We start from the raw sequence: 21020 nt of genomic DNA, 5'->3' as shown, positions 1-21020 counted from the left end.
TCAATAAATGGGCCAAGGACCTGAACAGACACTTCTCAGAAGAGGGTATACAATCCAACAAATATATGAAAAAATGTTCATCATTGCCAGCAATTAGAGAAATGCAAATCAAAACTAAGATGGGTTTTTCATCTCACTCCTGTCAGAATGGCAGCTATTATGAAGACAAACAACAGTAAGTGTTGGCAAGGATGTGGCGGAAAAGGTACACTTATACACTGCTGGTGGGACTACAAATTGGTGCAGCCAATATGGCAAGCAGTATGCAGATTCCTTGGAAATCTGGAAATGGAATCACCATTTGACCCAGCTATCTCTCTCTTCCGTCTATACCCAAAGGACTTAAAAACCAGTATACTACAGGGACACAACCACATCCATGTTTATAGTAGAACAATTCACAATAGCTAAATTGTGGAACCAACCTAGATGCCCTTCAATAGATGAATGGATTAAAAAATGTGGCATATATACACAATGGAATATTATTCAGCAATAAAAGAGAATAAAATCATGGCATTTGCAGGTAAATGGATGGAATTGGAAAAGATAATGCTAAGTGAAGTTAGCTAATCCCATAAAAACAAATGCCGAATGTTTTCTCTGATATAAGGAAGCTGATTCATAATGGGGTAGGGAGGGGGAACATGGGAGGAATAGATGAACTCTAGATAGGACAGAGGGGTGGGAGGGGAAGGGAGGAGCAGGGGTTATCAATGATAGTGGAATATGATGATCATTATTATCCAAAGTACATGTATGAAAACATGAATTGGTGTGAACATACTTTATATAGAGAGATATGAAAAACTGTGCTCTATAGGTATAATATAAATCATAATGCATTCTGTTGTCATTTATTAAAAAACATCAATAGAAAACCTTATTCATCTTAAATTTACTTTTTAAATAATTTCATCATTTAGGTTTTAGATTTACATGTATATTAACTGCATTTGTCAAAAATATTTGATAATGAACACATTTTATTCTAAAATCCTTTACACAATGGAAAACTTTGAAACACAAGTATTTAATAGCATTAACACTAATAAGCAAATTTAGAAATATCTCTTTGATAAAGGTAGGAAAATTATATTCTTGTATTTCAGTTTGAGTATTTTAATATATATGTATATAAATTATAGAGGACATTTTAACTGCCAAAATAACTAAAAGGACTTTTATGTTTAAGGGTTATAAGTTTTGTTGTCTGAAAAATTAATTGAAGCACAAACCTGAACATGGGAGGTTTGTAATACCAATATACATTGATTTCCATAAAAGGAATATTTGAAATTAATATCCTAAACTCATAAAAATCATTCATATACTCATCAAAAGAATATCATTTATATTAGAGGAATTTTATCACAGAAGTAGTTCTCAAAGCATTAATATTTTCACTTTTAAATTCTCTTTTGGACATAAGTAATATACCAAAATAGACTGATAATCTCATTTCCTCTCTCATAAAATAATATTATGAAGATGTGAAAGAATCAATCTTGATAATACATTCCTTATTCTATTCTCACATTCTTCCACCCTACCCCACATCCCCAAAAATTTAAATAGGTACAGTAAGATTTACTCCAAATCTTAGGAGGTTAAGGTCCAACAGCTATCAGTGGTTAGTGGGAAACAAAAATAGTCCTAAGAAATAATTCTGGCCACAGCTGAATCAAACTCCCCTTTCTCTATAGCTTCCAAACACCCCAGTCATCCAATCTTTCCACTTGTTGCTATGGTAGCTCAGTAAGTACTTAGGTTTCGAGTGCACTGTTGCACACCGAAACACAGGGGGCATCATTTCCAGTCACTTCACTCTGGTGCCAGGCTTGTATCAGATATCTTCAGGGTAGCACACTACCTTGCAGATATCCTAAAAGGCCAAACCAGAAATGAAGGTTCAAATGATCTCCCTATCCCTTTCTCCAGACCTTTTCTGGGATCTAAGGAGAAACTACAATCGAAGACTTTCATGCTGTATGACTAAATAGTTAACAATTATAAATCAGACAAATAACTGTCAAATACAGTATTGGCTATGTTGTATCTTAAAATATGTACCCTCATAATGTCCTAGGCTGGGCTCAAATTCAGGGTTCATTAAAACTATTCAGGGCATCACACAGTGAGAAGGCAGAAGAAGACCTGGACCTCTACTGCCTGCCTCCTTCTCTTCTTTTTTTCTCCCTGAGTGGGTCCTTCTAAAGGGGAGGACACATGAGCCAACAGGTCCAAGCTCATCTACTAGCTCTCCTCATAAATAGCCCTGGGTACCCCTTGGACAGAACTATATTTGGGGCCATTTGAGCAAGGAATTTCGAAGTTTCAGATAATGAGAACATGGTGCTAAAGGAAAGAGGTGGCCATGTCTTAGACTTGTGTACTCCTCACCCTGTGGGAAGGGGCTGAAGAACAGTTACATGGTATGCTCCAAGTGTGGAACCCGAGGGCAGATGCATCCTTTGTCCACATCTGAGGGCCACAGTGCTTTTCCCTAATCAAATCTAATACATGTCTTCCTGACAATTCTATTGCTGGATGAAACTATTCATCTTTTTGACTTGATAATTTCTACTCTAGCATTTGAAAGAAAGAATTTGCTGCAGTAAATATACAGTAAGTATGTAAAAAGAAATTTACTAAATTTCTTTTAATAAAATACATATTGTATTAAGGAAAAAAATTAGAAAACTCAGGGAAACACTGACATACTGAGGATAATATGATAATTGGGCACACTTTTCTCTTAATGTTGAAAAAAAACCTATAGCTTCACTTCGCAAAAACAGGATTTCACAAGACCAAAATAGAAAACATGGGCAAAGTCTTCAATGGGAGAAAGAACAGAAACAACAGTGGACTAGGTCCACACTGCCTTAAGTCAAGGTTTCCTTGAGCTTAGTGAACTTTTAAAGCATTTAGTTATTCTTCTTTTCCCACACTGAAGAAAAGCAGTTTGAGGTTCTCTCTCTCTCTCTCTCTCTCTCTCTCTCTCTCTCTCTCTCTATATATATATATATATATATATATATATATATATATTTTTTTTTTTTTTTTTTTTAATGTTAAAAAGCTTGTCCAAGATCTCAGGGCAGCTGGAGAAGATATGAGATGAACTAAGAAGTTATTAGGGCTTTGTGCTTCAACTACATAGTCTTTGTTTAAAATGTTGGAGAACCAGAAAATATCATTCTTTAGGGTCTTCTTGTTTATGGAAACCATGTTAGTACAAGCATAAATATTTGCAGATTATTCTTCCAACCTTTAACCTCCCCAGTACTGACTATTTAATGTCCAAATTAAGGAACCAATTCATCAGGTCAAGATTCTTCACAGCTATGTCTCTTTTTTACTATTCCCATTTTTTGTTGTTCTAACCAATTATATCTTTTTCAAAGCATTATAACTTTGTTACCTAAATATCATTTATTTATCTCCTAATTCACAGTCCATTTTTTTTTCTCATTTTTTTCCCCTATAAAAACTTCCTAAACCATTGTAGCCATTCAATTTATGGAACTACACAGTAAAAATGCAGTCTATGGAAAAGGAACAACCACAATATCAGCAGCAATTAAAATGCACATATATAAATACCTAAATATGTCCACATGGAACAAAACACAACCTACCACCATTCAGTACAATACAAAAGACATTCTGTTTAGAAGTTGCCACAATCAGGCCAGAAGTCAGACCAATTTCTCTTTGCTAACTGTTTGTTCTAAGACAAGGATTTAATGAGTAGTGAATTTGATGGCAGGGAAAATGTTCAGAACATCTAAGAACAAACTATATTTAAGAATGTTACAAATGTTTATTAACATTTTGAATACTGATAAAATAACTCAAATTGATGAAGTCAATAGGATATCTTCCCACACTGAAGAAAATCAGTTTGAGGTACTATATATTTTTTTAAAGTATTAGATAACATGCATTTTGTTTAATTATTCAGTGTGTTCACTAATTTTGATAGGGCTTTTACTTAATTTCCAGTAATATAGTTTTATTATCCTCACCCAAACCATATGTTTGCGTTTGTGTGTATCTTCACAACCTATCTTTAAATACAAGGGTTGATAAATATTAAAGGCATGTCTATTTAAATACTGGAGTAAAACACGATAAAGCAGAATGCTCAGAGATTAAGAATTTACACATAATTTTTAAGTAGTAGAATTAAATTCACAATAAAACATTGATTCCTTTTTGTTTTGGCTAGTATTGTTAAAAATACTCCTAAAATGTAGATGTTTTACTGATGCAAGTGAAATGTTAGCTGAATCTTTAAAAAAAAAAAGAATTTTGTACAGTTAAACATTATCTTTAAATTGAAAGAAAGAAAGCTCTTTCTCAAAGAATGGATTCAGCAGAGCCCTTGGACAACAAAACCATTTGGCAAGACTGTCACTAAATTCCATCATTTCTAAGCCTATTTCTCTCATGTTCCATAACTAATAATTCTGCCAAATTATATACTGAAGTGTTTTAATCATTTGAATTCTAAGTTTTTAAACTTCTCCTATTTCATGTTTTAATGCAGTACAGAACTTATTACTCAATTACATACTGCCCTCATTTACTCTGTGTTTCTTCAGATTTCTTATTCAGGCCATTGTAATAGAAATGAAAATATGCTAGCAAGATGCCAAAATATCTTACAGTTATTGTGAAGCAACAACTTTATGACAACTGGGCAAAACATACAATTTAAGGATAGAACAAAGCACAATGAAATTTTTATCTGTTACTCACAATATTTATTAATTTCTAATAATTATTAATGACTACCCAGGGTAGCAAAGAGACATGGATGCACAGGTATGGGCTGGATCTAGGGAGATAGGAGAATGGTTCTTTGTATATGTGCAGGAACATCTGTTTATTGCCAGGACAAGCAGCTTACTTGTAAAAATACATGCCCTACAGAAAGTGTGAGTTAATGACTGCTTGTAGTGTGTAAAGGATACACACTTAACAGTACAGACAGTACTCCACTGTGTGTTTGCATGTGTGTGTGATGTCAGCAGCAAAGAATTCCTGATAGTACAGGTTAAACAACATGAAACTGCCATTTTTCTAGGGAAAAAAATTGTTAAATATCAGCAATTTTAGATGGTTCAACTTGAATTTATGACAGTTATAGCCAGGAACAGTGACACATTCTTGCAATCCCAGCAATTTGGGAGGCTAAGGCAGCAGGATCTCAAGTTCAAGGCTGGTCTAAAAACTTAAGTGAGATCCTGTATCAAAAACAATTTGAAAAGGGAGTGCTGGGATGTAGTGTCCCTGGCTCAATCCTCAGCACCATAAAAATGAAACCCAACAAACAAAAAACAACAAAAGATAGTTACAGATTTTATATGTGTGTGTGTATACATATAACCTAAGATATATACATGTGTGTTGCCATATCAAAATTATGACACAATCTTAAAAAGTAATTTTTAAGGCTAATTTACTGTGCTGTTTGAATCTTTAAAAGTACCTTTGATATCCATGTTAAAAGCAATAGCAATTAAAATTTTACACTGGAAATAAAAATAGCAACCCAATTTTTACTAATTTCTGACCTTTTACAGGTTCTTTAGCTCGTGCGCGCGCGCTCTCTCTCTCTCTCTCTCTTTCTCACACACACACACACACACACACACACACACACACACACCTGCTCACTCATAATCTTTATCTCTGTTAAGGAAAAATAAATGAAAGCATTATAAATGGAAGTCTGATTCCATTAGTACAATTTAAATTATACCTATTACATTCGGATTAAAGGTAAAAAAATGAAATAGTAGTTTTTCTTCTCTGATGTTTCTTTGCTATATTTGAATCTTTAATGAAAATAAATTCTACAATTATTACGAGAAGACATTTTATTAAATGTTTTCAACTTATGCTTCTTTTCCAACTTCAACTCTTTAAGCTTTAGAAACTTCAATAAGATGAAGTGAGCATATTAATCTTTTAAAGTCAATCATTTTAGTTATACACATTAAAAACCTAAGAACCACATCATAGGCTACGAATGTTTGAGGTTCCAATAGCAAGTTAATTCTAGTATTATAATGATGTAAATATTCAGCTTTGTTAGTGAATAAAATAATCTCTAACTTTTTTCATAACTTAAGGAAGGGAAAGGAGAAAAAAGAAATTACCTTTGTTATTTCAAAAAGAACTATCACCTACAATCAAAGTCATTTTCAAAAGCAAAAAAATGGCCTCACTAAAAAATACTTCCGTGGTTCCAATGTCACACAAGAAAGGCACAGCTTCCTTGCTTGATGGTTGTTTTTTTTTTTTTTTTTTTTTTTTAATGGTAGTTCAGTACTAAAGAATTTTCAGCATCAATTGAAGAATTCATGGATAGCCTCAGGAAATCACAGAGAATACCTGAGTTAACAGCCATTCTATTTCCAAACGTAGGTCAGTGTTGGTTTTCAGTCTTACTTATTTTTGGGGACTTGGTTTTTATCTGGTTTGCTAGGATTTTTCAATTACTATATAACAGATAATTTCAGGGCATGGGATTTCATTCTAACAGCATCTCTTCATTTTCACTGTCCCCTTCCTATGCTCTTCTAGATCATGCTATCATCCTCTATTGTCCCCTCTTCCACTCTAATTCTACAAAATTCAGACGTCCTGCCCTAGTAAAATTAATCTATTTAAATTTTTCATCCCCTTATTTACATTTTTCTCTACAATCTGCACAATACCTGGCACAATGTGTCCAGTAATGATATGTTGCCAGACCTGAAAAGTCCTTCATAATTTTTCATTTTCTTCAAAGCCATGGAACTCACTTTTAAAACACTTGAAATTTGCCTCCTTTAGGTAGTCATTCAATATCAAACTTGCTTGAGGCTAGTTCAAATTATGTTCAGTCTGTATTATATAACCTGTCCTGTTGGCTTGTTTCTTTATAAAAGTATTATTCAATCTCAGGTTTGTATATGTTCTCTAATCTACAGGAAAAAAATAATTTCCCATATTGATCCCACTTCCTGACAGAATTACTAAAATCTTTGCAATTTCCTGACTTATGGGTATGCCTGAAATGGATGTTCTAAGTTCCTGGGATTTCCTGGGTGATAAGAGTATCTTTTGTTTTAAGGAAATGACTCTTAGTAGATTCCTGGATTGCCTTAGGATGAGGGCTAGTTGCCAGGGAAACCAACCATGCGATTAGAAAATTGGAACTTCCAGCTCTAGCCCCCCAATCTACAGAAAGGCTGAAGGCTGAATTGATCAATAATGCCAATGATGGAATTAATCATGCCTGTGGAATGAATCCTCCAAAGAAACACAAAAAGGTAGTTTGGAGAGTTTCTAGATGGCTGAAAATACGGTGGTGCATTCTTAGAGGGAATGGAAAGTCCACTCCCATTCTCACAAACTTTGCTCATCTGCCTCTCTTTCATTTAACAAATTATAGATAAATTATCTATATTCTTTGCAATATCCTTTTTTATTTTTTAATTAATTTATTTGTTCTACTAAGTTATATATGACAGCAGAATGCTCTTCCATTCATTGTACACAAATGGAGCACAATTTTTGACTTCTTTGGTTGTACCCAAAGTAGGGTTACATCATTTGTACAATCATACATGCACCTAGGGTAATGATGTCCATCTCATTCCACCATCTTTCCTACCCCCATGTCCCATCCCCACTTCCCTTTGCCCCATCCAAAGTTCTTCCACTCATCCCATGCCCCACCCCCTTTATGGATTAGTATCCACTTATCAGACAAAACATTCAGCCTTTGGTTTCTTGGGATTGGCTTACTTCACTTAGCATGATATTCTCTAACTCCATCCATTTACCTGCAAATGCCATAACTTTATTCTCTTTTATTGTTGAATAATATTCTATTGTGTATACATACCACAATTTTTTTCCATTCATCTATTGAAGGGTATCTAGGTTGGTTCCACAGTTTGGCTATTGTGAATTGTGCTGCTTTGAACACTGATGGCTGTGTCACTACAGTATGCTGTTTTTAAGTCCTTTGAGTATAGACCAAGGAGTGGGATACCTGGGTCAAATGGTGGCTCCATTCCAAGTTTTCTAAGGAATCTCCATACTGCTTTCCAGATTCGCTACACCAATTTTCAGTTCCACCAGCAATGTACGAGTATGCCTTTTCCCCCACATCCTGGCCAACATTTACTGTTGTTTGTATTCTTGATAACTGCCATTCTGACTGCCGTAAAATGAAATCTTGGGGTAGTTTTAGTTTGTACTTCTCTAAATTACTAGAGATGTTGAACATTTTTTCATATATTTGTCGACTGATTGTATATCTTCTTCTAAAAAGTGTCTGTTCAGCTCCTTAGCCCATTTATTGATTGGATTGTTTGTTTTTTGGTATTAAGTTTTTTGAGTTCTTCATATATTTTGGATATTAGTGCTCTATCTGATGTGTGTGTAGCAAAAATTTTCTCCCAAAATGTGGGCTCTCTGTTCACTTGATTGTTTCTTTTGCTGAGAAGCAGCTTTTTAGTTTGAATGTATCCCATTTGTTGATTCATAATTTTATTTCTTGTACTTTAGGAGTCTTATTAAGGGAGTCAGGGCCTAATCTGACATGATGAAGATTTTGGCCTAGTTTTTCTTCTGTTAGGTGTAGGGTCCTTGATCCACTTTGAGTTGATTTTTGTTCATGGTGAGAGATAGGGGTTTAGTTTCATTTTGCTGCATACAAATTTCCTGTTTTCCCAGAACCATTTGTCGAAGACACTATCTTTTCTCCAATATGTGTTTTTGGTGCCTCTGTCTAGTATAAGATAACCGTATTTATGTGGGTTTGTCTCTGTGTCTTCTATTCTGTACCACTGGCCTACATGTCTATTTTGGTGCTGCAATATCCTTTTTGATAAAAAGATAAACATAAATAAGTATTTCCTTCAGTTCTATAAGGTATCTAGCAATTTTTTGAACCCAAGGAAGGGGTAAAAGAACCCTGATAAAGGCAGTTAGTCAAAAGCACAGGCTTGTAACTGAGATCAGAGTAAGGGTGGGACTAAGACCTTAACATGATGGGTATGCCTTAACTCCAGTTAGTATCAAAATTGAGTTATATTATAAGATAACCAGTTAATGTCAGCAGAGAATTGGCTGTTGGTGGAGAGAAACCCTTATACATTGTAGTGATAGAAATGTTCTGTGTTGCGTGGTGAGAGTAGGAAAAACAATTAGGTTAACTCTAGCTTATATAATAATTCAAAATATTTATAATAATTTTAAGTATTTTAAAGATGGTAAACTGAGTACATGCAGTTAGTTCCTTCTGAACCCGTCCAATAACAACAAAAAGGTTGTGTACATGTGGTTTGGTTGTTTTTTAAGGCATAAGAGAATACAAATAAAAGAAGAAAATATAACAAATTCAGGAGCTGACAAGGCAAAGAGATGATTGGTAATTAACTCAGCGGACCCAAAAAAAGCTGAATCCTAAATGAGAAGTATAAAAAGCCAAAAACTAACCCATTGTAATACAAAATTCCTTTAAGACTTAGAAATTGGCAAGAACAACTATGTCGAGAAACAGAACCAACGTGGAGCTGAAACCACTTTGTGGATGAAGGAAACAGGGATGCTCCCCCACTGCTCTGAAGTCCTCCCCTACTTAACAGAACCATATAACTGAAACTCTTCCATCCTGGCAAAATATGAGAAGTTTACTCACCAGAAAAGGTAAAACACAGGGCCTCTGGATTGAGTAATTGTTATAGACTGATCTTTGCCAATATCACGCCCGCCCCATGCCCTGCCCAATTCATAAATCAAAGTCATAATACCTATTACTTCGATGTGATTATTATTTGGAGACAGAATCTTTTAAAAGGTCATTAAAGTGAGATCATAAGGCTGACCCAAATTCAATATGACTGGTGTCCTTTATTTATTTATTTATTTATTTATTTATTTATTTATTTATTTATTTTTAGTTATACAGGGACACATTATCTTTATTTTTGTTTACCTATTTTTATGTGGTGCTCAGGATGGAAGCCAGGGCCTCACATGTGTGAGGCAAGTGCTCTGACACTGAGCCATAACCCCAGCCCCTGACTGGTGTCTTTTTAAGAAGAGGAAATTAGGACATAAGCACACACAGAGTGAAGACCAATAAATACAAAGGGAGAAGATGGCCATCTACAAAAGCCAAAGAGAGAGGCCTCTGAAGAGGCCAATCCTGCAACTTGTTGACGTTGAACTTTCAGCTTGCAGAACTGTGAGAAAATAAATTTCTGTTGATAAGACACTCAGTTTTTTGTAGATTGTTATGGTACCCTTAGCAAATAAATATAATCTTCTAAGAAAAAAAAGGGAAAGAAGTAAAGAAGGGAGGGAGGGAGGGAGACAGAAGAAAAGAAATTAAGTGATTTTTACAGATATCAGCTTTCTTTACCCAAGGCTGGATGCAAGAGTAGAGACTGTTTACTCTAGAGACAGACAAAATGCTGGCATCAACTTTTTCCAAAGAAAAGATCCAACTGTATAGTAAATATTACTGCCAACAAGCCATATTTACTACACAGCTTCCCAAACTAAAACATGAAATTTTAGCGATAGTTAAGGATTAGTAAACATTCAAAGATAGCATTTAATATAAAGGGACCAAAAAAGACACAAAACGGCAAATAAAATTGCAGAACACAGAGGTTGCACGGGGGTGGGGGGGGATAAAACCTCTAAAATACTAATTCTTAAAAAGATTAAGAGAAGCTAATAAGAACAGGATGCTAAAACAAAGCAACAGAAATACAAAGAGGGGAGGGGAGGGGGTACGGGGGCAGGAAAGATGGTGGAATGAGATAGACATCATTACTTTAGGTACATGTATGACTGCACATATGGTACAATTGCTGCACTGTGTACACCCAGAGAAATTAAAAGTTGTGCTGCAATTGTATACAATGAATCAAAATGCATTCTATTGTCATATATACCTAATTAGAATAAATTAATTTTTTTTAAAAAGAAGCATGCATATTCTTCTCTTGTTATAAAAGTCTATAAGTGTTAATTATATCCTAGTTGATTAATGGCAGATATAATTATTTCTAATAGAGTGGTATTAAAAGTTTCAGTTATCTAAAAAAGAAATAGAGTTCTTAGAAGTTAAAACAGAGTAACTTAAAAAGCTAGAATACCGTTTAAAGGTGAAGAAATCTCCCCAAAAAGTAGAATAAAAGGACAAAATTGAAATTAAGAGAGAAAAAAATAATTAGAAGACTGGTTAAGGAGGTTCAATACAAGAACATATCTAGAAAGCAAATCAGAAAAAGGGAAGAAAAAAGATTAATGATATATTCTAGAACTAAAGGTCATACTCTTTCCTTAATGAAAAGATTGGCACAAAGGATGAACACCCAGCACAAAGGTTAAAAATAGATCCACATTATGGCATATTATTGTGAAATTCCAAAACACTTGGAACAAGCAGCAAACACTACCAACTTCAAAAGAAAAAAATATATGCACACATGTGTATTATTATTAAATTATCATTTAATATTATTCTATCAATATATTATTAAATTATTATGCACTCATATTTTTATATTAAACTGAGATAAAAAGCTTTTAAAAAGAAAGGAAATGAACGGCATCACTCTTTCAGAGTAAACTGAAAACTGACTTTTGCTTGAGCAGAAAAATATAGCCAGGTGTGGCAATACACTCTCTATAATCCCATGATGCAGGAGATAGGAGGATTGCAAGTTCAATGGAGAGAGAGTAGGGGAGGTGAGGGGAGGGGAGGGGTGAGGGGACAGTGGAGAATGGGATAGACAGCAGAATACATCAGTCACTAGAAAGGCAATTTGTAAATCAATGGAAATGTAACTGATGTGACACAGCAATCTGTATACAGGGTAAAAATGGGAGTTCATAACCCACTTGAATCAATCTGTGAAATATGGTATAATAAGAACTATGTAATGTTTTGAACAACCAACAATAAAATAATTAAAAAAAAAAAAAAAAAGATTAGCCTCTGCAACTAAACAAGGCCCTACACAACTCAGCAAGACCTCGTCTCAAAATAAAAAAATCAAATGGGCTGGGGATATAACTCAGTGGTAAAATGTCTCTGGGTTCAATCTCCAATACAATTAAAAAAAAAAACTGTATATATAGTTGGCATCTTTTATTTTTAACAAAACCCTGAAGAAACGAATGCTTGAAAGTCTAAATAAAAAATGGACATCTTCATTCAACATACCATCATCACCTAATGATTCTGTTAGACCTAACTAAACATTATGTAGTAGAGTATGAAATTTGACCTTTCTGAAAATTAAAAAAAAAAAAGGTTTTAACAGATAAAATGTCTCTTTCACACTTCCTAGAGATAGAAGGACTTCTTTAGCTCATCCCAAAGCAGCCTTCCAAACTCTGATACAATTCTGCAACTAACAACAATTTCATGAATGTAACGTTAATAAAAATAATTGCACAGCATACCTGTATCTTTCTTTGGAATAAGTGAATTATGCTTCTCCAGTGGACAGCCAAGACATTTCCAAGATATATTCTCTGTCTTTTTTAAGACAATTTCTATTTTTCCCACATTCTCAACCACTCGAACTGAAAAGAACATAAATTCCACTTGATTATTGATACTAAAAAGATTTTAATTAAAACCAATCTTTCTCAAATAGTCAAAATGTTCTGATCTTATATAAGGACACCACTGATCAATGGTGAAAAAAAATAAAATTTTGCTCATTTATAAACAATTGTTTATCCATTATATGTTACATTCAGCTTACTTTATTTTAAAAATTCAGATTGCCTTTTAATAATGTAGGTATTGACAGTTTTCATACAAGCTAAAAAGTCATGGCAGCTAATCAATACACAGTTTAAATTTAGATTTTTTTTTTAATAGGGATAACACATTTATGTTACTACTGAATGGATCAACAAAAATGAATTTAACTTATTCCTTTTAACATTTCTTAGTTGGAACCTGAGGAATTCTTGTGAGTAAATTCAGTAGAAGGTTAAGCCTAAAAACAAAAATAGCTTTAGGAGAGTATCTTCCCAGTAAATATGGGATGAATTTAATAAAATACATGTGAATCCTTGACAATTAAGAACCTTTTAGATTATATTTTTTTCTTTTTGAATGATTTTAACAGTTTAGAATATAGGTATAATAATAATAAAAACAGACTTCTATATACATTGATTTAAACTTGATGAGATGAACATGCTTTTAAAGACATTAAACATATTTAATGTTTCTTTAAAAGCAATGCCTCTGCTAATTGTAAACTTGGAATCCAGCAACAATTTAACAACGTCCTAAAGCAGATTAGAAAAATGGATTCAATTAAATGATTACTAATTTGAAGCTTAACCAAAATAAGAATAAGATCTTTATAGAGTTTACTATGTTATATGGAAAAGGGAGACACTGAACCAGTATAATGTACTATGTGTACCTGGAAACCAGAAACTACTATTCTTCTGTTAAAAAGCTGTGTAATCCACACTGCACATTTAAATGCAACAATATTAGTAATTTAGTATGTTTTATCAACATTATCCATTTAACTATATACATCTAAGAAAAATTTGTCTGGCCTAGTAATGTTTTTATGAGTGGCATATCAGTAGTACAGCAGAGATGAAGAATAGAAAGGAGACAGGAATTTTTTTTTAATTAAGGAGAAAAAAAAAGAGTTGAAATGAATAAGGACAATGGAAACAGGGTTGTGGAGAAACCAGGAGTATATTTTAAAACTGGCATATGTTTATATAGAAAACATCACACCTTTATTTTGTAAAATGAAAATATATACAAGCAAACTAAGACAAATGCAGAGTTCTTTTTTTCTTCTCTCTCTTACATACATATTTTTTTGGTAACTTACCAGAAAAATCTTCCTGAACCTCATGGCTTAGCCCTGGGATAATAAAAGTATATTAGTTAAAATCCAAAGTCAATTCATACAGTTTATGAATACTATATAAAATCATTTTATGTTACTACTTCAAATCCTTCAAAACTAGAAAAACATTCTGAAGAACTAAATGAAAGATATAATACACAATCATAGTATGTACTGACAATCCAACAGAGCCAGTAGGGAGTAGACTAGGAAGGCAGCACCTGACTCATCCCAGGGCAGGCCTGAGTCTAGCTTGGTTTGTCTTTTCCTGGTGCTTTCTATAAAGCTGACTATCCATTCAGTTACCAAAAAATTTTTTTTCTTGAGGATCTGTGTGTACCAGGCACTTCCCAAGTGTTGTGAATACAATAATAAAATAGGAAAATCTTTACCTTTATGGGATTTATATTCTGGAAGGACGAGATACAAGAAATATTTTTACAAATATCTGCTCTAAATTTCACTGTGTTAATATGGCTATCTAAAATTAAACTAAAAAAATTGTATACTTGCACTCTTTCCAATGCAGTGCTGGCAATCAAAAGTTAGTTAGTTTATTTTTTTCTTTATTTCTACCTGTTCCACCTATTTATTTATTTTTGTGGTACTGGTGATTAAACCCAAGGGTTCTCTATCACTGAGCTATATTGCAGTCCTTTCTGAGACAGTTTCTCTAACTTGCTCAGGTTGGCCTCAAACTTATAATTCTCCTGCCTCACTTTCCTGAGTCACTAGGATTGTATATGAGTGCCAGTGCTCCCACCAAGAATTGCACAATTTTTAATGAAAAAAAAATTTTTATGTATGTGCTGGTGTAAGAGCCTTCAGTTTCCCCTACCTTAACTGTCCTGACTTAGAAATACAAAGTGCCTTGACTGCTGTGGGACCCAGCCAGCTACATGTTTTCCTCTGGAGGCTAGAACCTATGAAGGGGCCATTAATATTCCCAGGCACTGAAAAAGTCTATTGTCCAAAACACTGAAAGAAAGTAGCCCAAACCCTGAGCCAAATTCCTCAAGAGCTTTTATAAACTCCATAACCCAATCCCCTCACTGAAGATATCTAGACAAAACATCCCTTTCTTTCTGTTAGCCTCAATTATATGCTACAGCCCCTCTCTGTACATAAGTTCCCCTAATAAATGTTTAGATGGACCTCCAAACATTGCTTGGATAGCAATTAGTGATTGCTTCTTTGGAACTCCAATCAGCACCATCTTGAGACAGTTTGGTGGGGCCAGAGGGTGGGGGGCACAACTCCCTTCACTCCTTTGCTGGAACTCCCTGCCAGTGCTTTTGGGGCTGCTCCAGGGATGAAACAGCTAGATGTACTGTTAGCTACAGTGTGAATAAAATTAATTACAAAGTGTTTGAAAAATAACAGATGCTAACACAGGAGTTTTAAGGAGAAATCATGACAGTGATAACAACTAATATAAACTTTTGTACTGTGATTAAAACTCTCCCATAAATGTCAATTAGAATTGTATGGTTGGTCTTTGACCATGAAGATACAGGCGGCTGAAGGATGTAATGCAAACTTATAGTCTGGGCCATTATGTTGCAGCCTCTGAATTCTCATGGAACAGTTGGCAAGGAATGGGCCACCTACTGACAAATGTTCAGTAGGAGCATGTGACAAGCAGGATTCTAGAAACTTACTTGTAGGTGCCAAGAACAAGAGATTCATCAAAGCTAAGCCAACAAATATTGATTCTGGTCACATCTAATTATTTAAACTTGGAAAGGTGAGATCATACTGCTATTTGTTAGCACTTTTATTAGCATAAAGAAATAATAGGCCAGAAGCAGTGGCTCATGCCTGTAATTCCAGCACTTTCAGAGGCTGAGGCAGAAGGATCTCAAGTTTAAAGCAACCTCAGTAACTTACTGAGGCCCTGAGCAACAAAGTGAGACCTTGTCTCAAAATTTAAAAATTTTAAAAGTCTGGGGATGTGGCTCAGTGATTGGGCACCCTTGGGTTTAATCTCTGGTACCAAAAAAAGGGGGGGGGGGGAATCAAATCTATCAAAAATGACAAACCAAAGTAACAAAAGCAGATAAAATATTAGTTACCTAGATGATAGTCCAAGTCATTGCCATAATGGAAGGAGCTGTTTTCATTGATAAAAATATGGTACTCACCAATATGTATAAGATATGAATAATCCTTAATAATTGTTTCTGCTCTAAAGGAATCGTTCTGATGATCAATTATTATTGAGTCTAAATGGATATCCTTTAACAGAAAACATAAATAGAAAGATTAAATAGTTACTTTCCTGCCAAACTTCTACAATTCTATTTTTAATGTTATCAATGAAAGCTCTCCTGGTGCTACTTTACAGATCCCCACACTAACTGCTACTCCTAGGTTTTTTTCTCTTATACAACCCAATTCTTTTCTTTCAAAGTACATTATCACAATTTAAATTATATATTTTTCTCTGTTTAATATGTATCTTAATCAGAAGTCTCTAAACTATAAAATTAAGAGACTATCTTTAGAGTACTGTGAGACATCTAGTAGATATTCAATAAATATTTGATAAACAAACAATGTGTCAAAAGATTAGAATCAGATCAGAAAACAAGATATGTGTTCATTTTAATTTTTCCACTATTTTATGATGCTGGGCAAAATACATAATCTCCCAACCTCAGCTCATCCAAAAAAAAAAATGAGTTCATTAGCAAATTCTTAGAGGTTTTTAATTTTTACACAGCCTTGATGCAAAGTATTTTGGTACCTGTCACAGTGATCTCATTATTGCATGAAGAAACCTTCCCCTTTCCCTTAACCTTCCACCCTCTATGTCCCATTGCTATGAATAGAAGGAGTGGACACTGCCCTCCTGGTTTTAGACTATGATAGGAGGCTACAGCAAGAAGAAGAAGGAGGCAGGGCAAGCTGTGTTTCTGGCCCTCCTGGCTCTATCAAGCCCAGGCTGGTTACTCCTGCAGAATGGTTAAACCATACTGCAGGAGTCAGAAGATCCACTGGTTCAGATGTGATTCTGCTATCACAGAAGTAGAGTGAATTCTCTAAAATTCCTATGTGTCAAAACTCATGTTTTAAAGATAAATGTGAAATTTGGGAACCTGGATGTTGTTAGAGGATATGTTTAGAAATTCTAAGATGTTTGTTTTTTTATCCAATTTTCCAACTGGATTGTAAGCCCTGTAAAAGCTAGGTCTCTATGCATCTGGCCTATTATTAGATCCCTGACATCTAAGGCAATGCCTCATACAAAAGAAGTGTTAAACAAAGACTTGGTGAATCAATTATCTCCCTAACTTTAGTTCAAATGGGCATCTCAATAAAATTAGTGGTTTAAACTAAAACCACAGCACTAAATCTTACTAATCCCAATGTATGTTTAGGAAATTCATTCTTGTTAGTGAATTTAACTAATATTCACATTTGTCATCTATGCCTTAAAAAAATCACAAAAAAGCATATAAAATACTTCCCAGTCTAGATTTTTAAGAGGCTACAGCATGGCTAGTAAGAACATACATGCCAGGCAGGAGCCACACTGCCTGGGTTCCAAACTCTAGATCTGCCATCTACTGTGTAGCTTTGGGTAAATTATTATCTTTTTCTTTTCTTTGTTTGTAAAATAGGAATAATAGCAGTATCTACCTCACAGAGTTGTGGGAAGTAAATAATATAAGAAAAGTGCTTAGAAAAGGACCTGGCACATGACTATCATGAGTATTTATTTTTTCCCTGATTTTTTAAAAATATTTTTTCCAATATTTTATTGGACAAAATAACTTTATTTATTTATTTTTACATGGTGCTAAGGATCTAACCCAGTGTCTCACATGTGCTAGGCAAATACTCTGCCACTGAACCAAAATCCAGCCCCTTTTCCCCTGATTTTTAAAAACATGTTTACCTTTTGTTTAGTATATATGACAATGGTGACGAGAGAGTCTGTTTGGAACCAGTCATAGCTGTAAAACATTAAGAAAATAATGAATATTCATATTAATAATGATGTACATTAACATTAAATCATTAAATGTTTAAAATTTATAGTGAGAAATATAATTCGTTAAGTTAATATTTTTCTAAAATTAACAGTGGTATTAACATGTTACAGTATTCATTACATAGCTGACAATTATTTCTAAATTTAAAGTATCTAAACTTCCATGTATTTTAATAAAAACAAAATAACCAAGATAAGACAGTTATGAAAAGGTTACACATCTTCCTGCTAAAATCTTTTATCAGAGTAATAACAGAATAATACATGCTTTTTAACAAGCATGAAGAAATCTACATGCTGTTACTTTCACTCCTTGTCATAAGTACATTGCTACTATAGAAATTAACTCATCCAGGTTGTTTAATAGGTCTATAATAAAACTTCAGATAAAATTAAGTCTTCTGTTTTGCTGCAGCTATTGATGAAATCAATACGGTTTCTGCAATTATTACCTACACACAGGCAACAATACATGAATCTAGAGCAGGCACCCTCAGTCCCTTAACTTAAAACTGTCATAAAATAACTTAAAAGAATAGCAGAATGCCTCTGTAAGAATAATATAGAAAGCCGTGGGGAGAAAGGCAGGAAGAAAAAGAACTTCAGAGAACACACCGGGTCCTGTGGGCATTTGAAATGTCATCAACAAAAGTGTGCATATATTGCTTAATTTGGTGTTAAATGTTTAAGACAACTAGTGTCTAATACATTTTGAAACATTTCCATTAATAATTGATAAAAACAAACTATATTTACCAAAATACTGAATTGCTGAATTATGGTATGGTTATATCATGAAAAGCAAACAAAAAATACTTTCACAGAATAGTTAAAGACCTCAGAAATCGCTCACAAAATATACTATAATACCAATATTACAAAAACAGAGTTATATGAAATAGGTATTATATAAACCAAACTGGAAGGAATAAGTCAAGTGTTAAGAGTATGTAAGTTTGGGTGCTTACAACTGATTTCATCACTTACTTTTGTATTTCTTTGTATTTTTATATTTTCACATTTTATACTATGCATGTACATTTTTATAATCAGAAAAATATTTTTTTCCATAGTAGATACTTTTTTTTATTGGTTGTTCAAAACATTACAAAACTCATGACATATCATCTTCCATACATTTGATTCAAGTAGGTTATGAACTCCCATTTTTTTACCCCAAATACAAGTTGCAGAATCACATCGGTTACACATCCACATTTTTGCATAATACCATATTAATGACTGTTGTATTTTGCTACCTTTCCTATCCCCTACTATCCCCCCTCCCCTTCAGAAAAATATTTTTAAAACATTTTAAGTGTTGATATTTAAGATGGATCAAACTTCAGTTATATTTAGAACTCACATTTAGAGAAATGCTCATTCTCCAACAATGCGTGATAAATGAGGCACTATAATTCATGAGTCAAAAAAGAATGATTAATAGTAAATAATATATCAAACCCAGAACTACTTTCTTTTTATGATGTATGCATTTTTGCATAGAACAGATTTAGCTTTAATAATGTAAAACAAGCATGTATACCTTGGGGAACTAGGACCTTCTTTGGTAGATATGTCTGTCATTTGGCTCTTGGGAAGCAGGCCTTCACAAAGAAAAACAAAATAGCAACAATTCATCTTAACAACATTAAATTTTTTTCAGTTAACTTCTTATTGATATTCCATAAATATATAAAAGGATATAAAATGAATTTTCATACACTAAAACATACCTTTATAGCCAGCACCCTCTTCAATCCTCTTTCTAATAGCTGCCTCTCCCCAAAGGATAGTCACTATTATGACTTCTAACACCACTGATTAGTTTTTGCCTGTGTTTGACAACACTATTAGTGTATTAAGATGCCATTTTCAACTAAAAGGCACACAAAGAAGTCATAAAATGCACTCTCTTTTGGCCTGGCTTTTTTGTCTTACATTAAGGACATTATAGTTCTTTGAGCAAACAAGCAAGGATGATCCATGCTACTGAATACACCAGTAGTTTGTTTTCTTTTTGTTACTGAACAGTACTACATTGCATGAATATATAACAATTTATTCCATTGATGGATGTTCGAATTATTTCCATATCGGGGCTATTATGCATGGTGCTGTACATTTCTGGTGAGTATCTGAGGTTTATGTATGTTTAACTCTAGTAGCTACTGCTAAGCAACTTTTCAAAGTGGTTGTACTAAATTTACAATTTTTGACACATTGAGAGTTCCAGTTGCTCTGCTATCTCACTAACATGGAATTCTTTTCTATTTTACTCCTTCTTCTTTTTTTTTAATCGTTTTTCTTTTTTGGAGTTGGAAAGCTGGTTTTTATTATTAATATTTAAAACAGAATAACATGGAATCTATTTTGATATATTTATATAAGCATGGAAAATATCTTATTCTAATTAAGTCTTTACTCATTCTTGTGGGTCTACTTCAGCATGGTACTTTAAAGGTACTCTGATGCTGTTTACCACAAAACTATAGGTGTAATAAAAGGCAGGGCAAGCATTATTCTTTTTTCTAAAATGGCAAGTGCAAGAAAAGATAATCTTACTAAATCATTTAAGAAGTGTTGTAAGATATAAATTTATGTGAGGAAAAAGCCATCAACAGAATTCATAAATTATAAATCAATTTTCATCTTATATGACTTGATTAGGATGAGAAAATCTGAATTTTAGCACAGTGTAAGCACTGTGATCTTATAAACCACTGTTTCCTCTTCCCCAAAACTCATGAGACAATTTCCAGATTTCTTTAAAATAACTACACAGTGAAATAAGCCCAATCCCCAAAAACCAAAAGTTGAATGTTCTCTGATATGTGGATCCTAACACAAAACAAGCAGGTAGGGGTGGGCAGAAGTTTAGTGGAACAGACAAAGGGGAATGAAGGGAAAGGAGAAGGATAGGAATAGGAAAGACAGTGGAATGCATGTGACACAACTTTCTTATGTACATATATAAATAAACCACAATGAACCTTCACATTATGTACAATCACAAGACTGTGATCGCAGTTAGAATAAGATATACTCCATGTCTGTATAAATATGTCAAAATATACTCTATT

The 21020-nt window shown here is 33.7% G+C and overlaps 1 protein-coding gene across 1 annotated transcript in view; it reads right to left on the bottom strand.

Moving 5' to 3' along the window:
- Positions 1-21020, bottom strand: part of LOC308650594 (cytochrome b5 reductase 4-like) — a 74189-nt gene that overhangs the window by 22263 nt on the left and 30906 nt on the right. The window contains exons 5-9 of the mRNA XM_081296716.1: positions 19484-19544; positions 17842-17899; positions 16082-16175; positions 13920-13952; positions 12502-12624 (exon numbers count right to left, since the gene is read on the bottom strand). Of these exons, the coding sequence (XP_081152842.1) occupies positions 12502-12624; positions 13920-13952; positions 16082-16175; positions 17842-17899; positions 19484-19544 (369 nt within the window). The remainder of the gene's footprint in view (positions 1-12501; positions 12625-13919; positions 13953-16081; positions 16176-17841; positions 17900-19483; positions 19545-21020) is intronic.

The sequence above is a fragment of the Spermophilus citellus genome (genome assembly GCF_964194105.1).
Source record: "Spermophilus citellus genome assembly, chromosome: 5".
In the NCBI taxonomy this organism is placed as follows: domain Eukaryota; kingdom Metazoa; phylum Chordata; class Mammalia; order Rodentia; family Sciuridae; genus Spermophilus; species Spermophilus citellus.
Note: the sequence above shows the minus strand (reverse complement) of the source record. Positions and strands in the feature narration are given on the sequence as shown.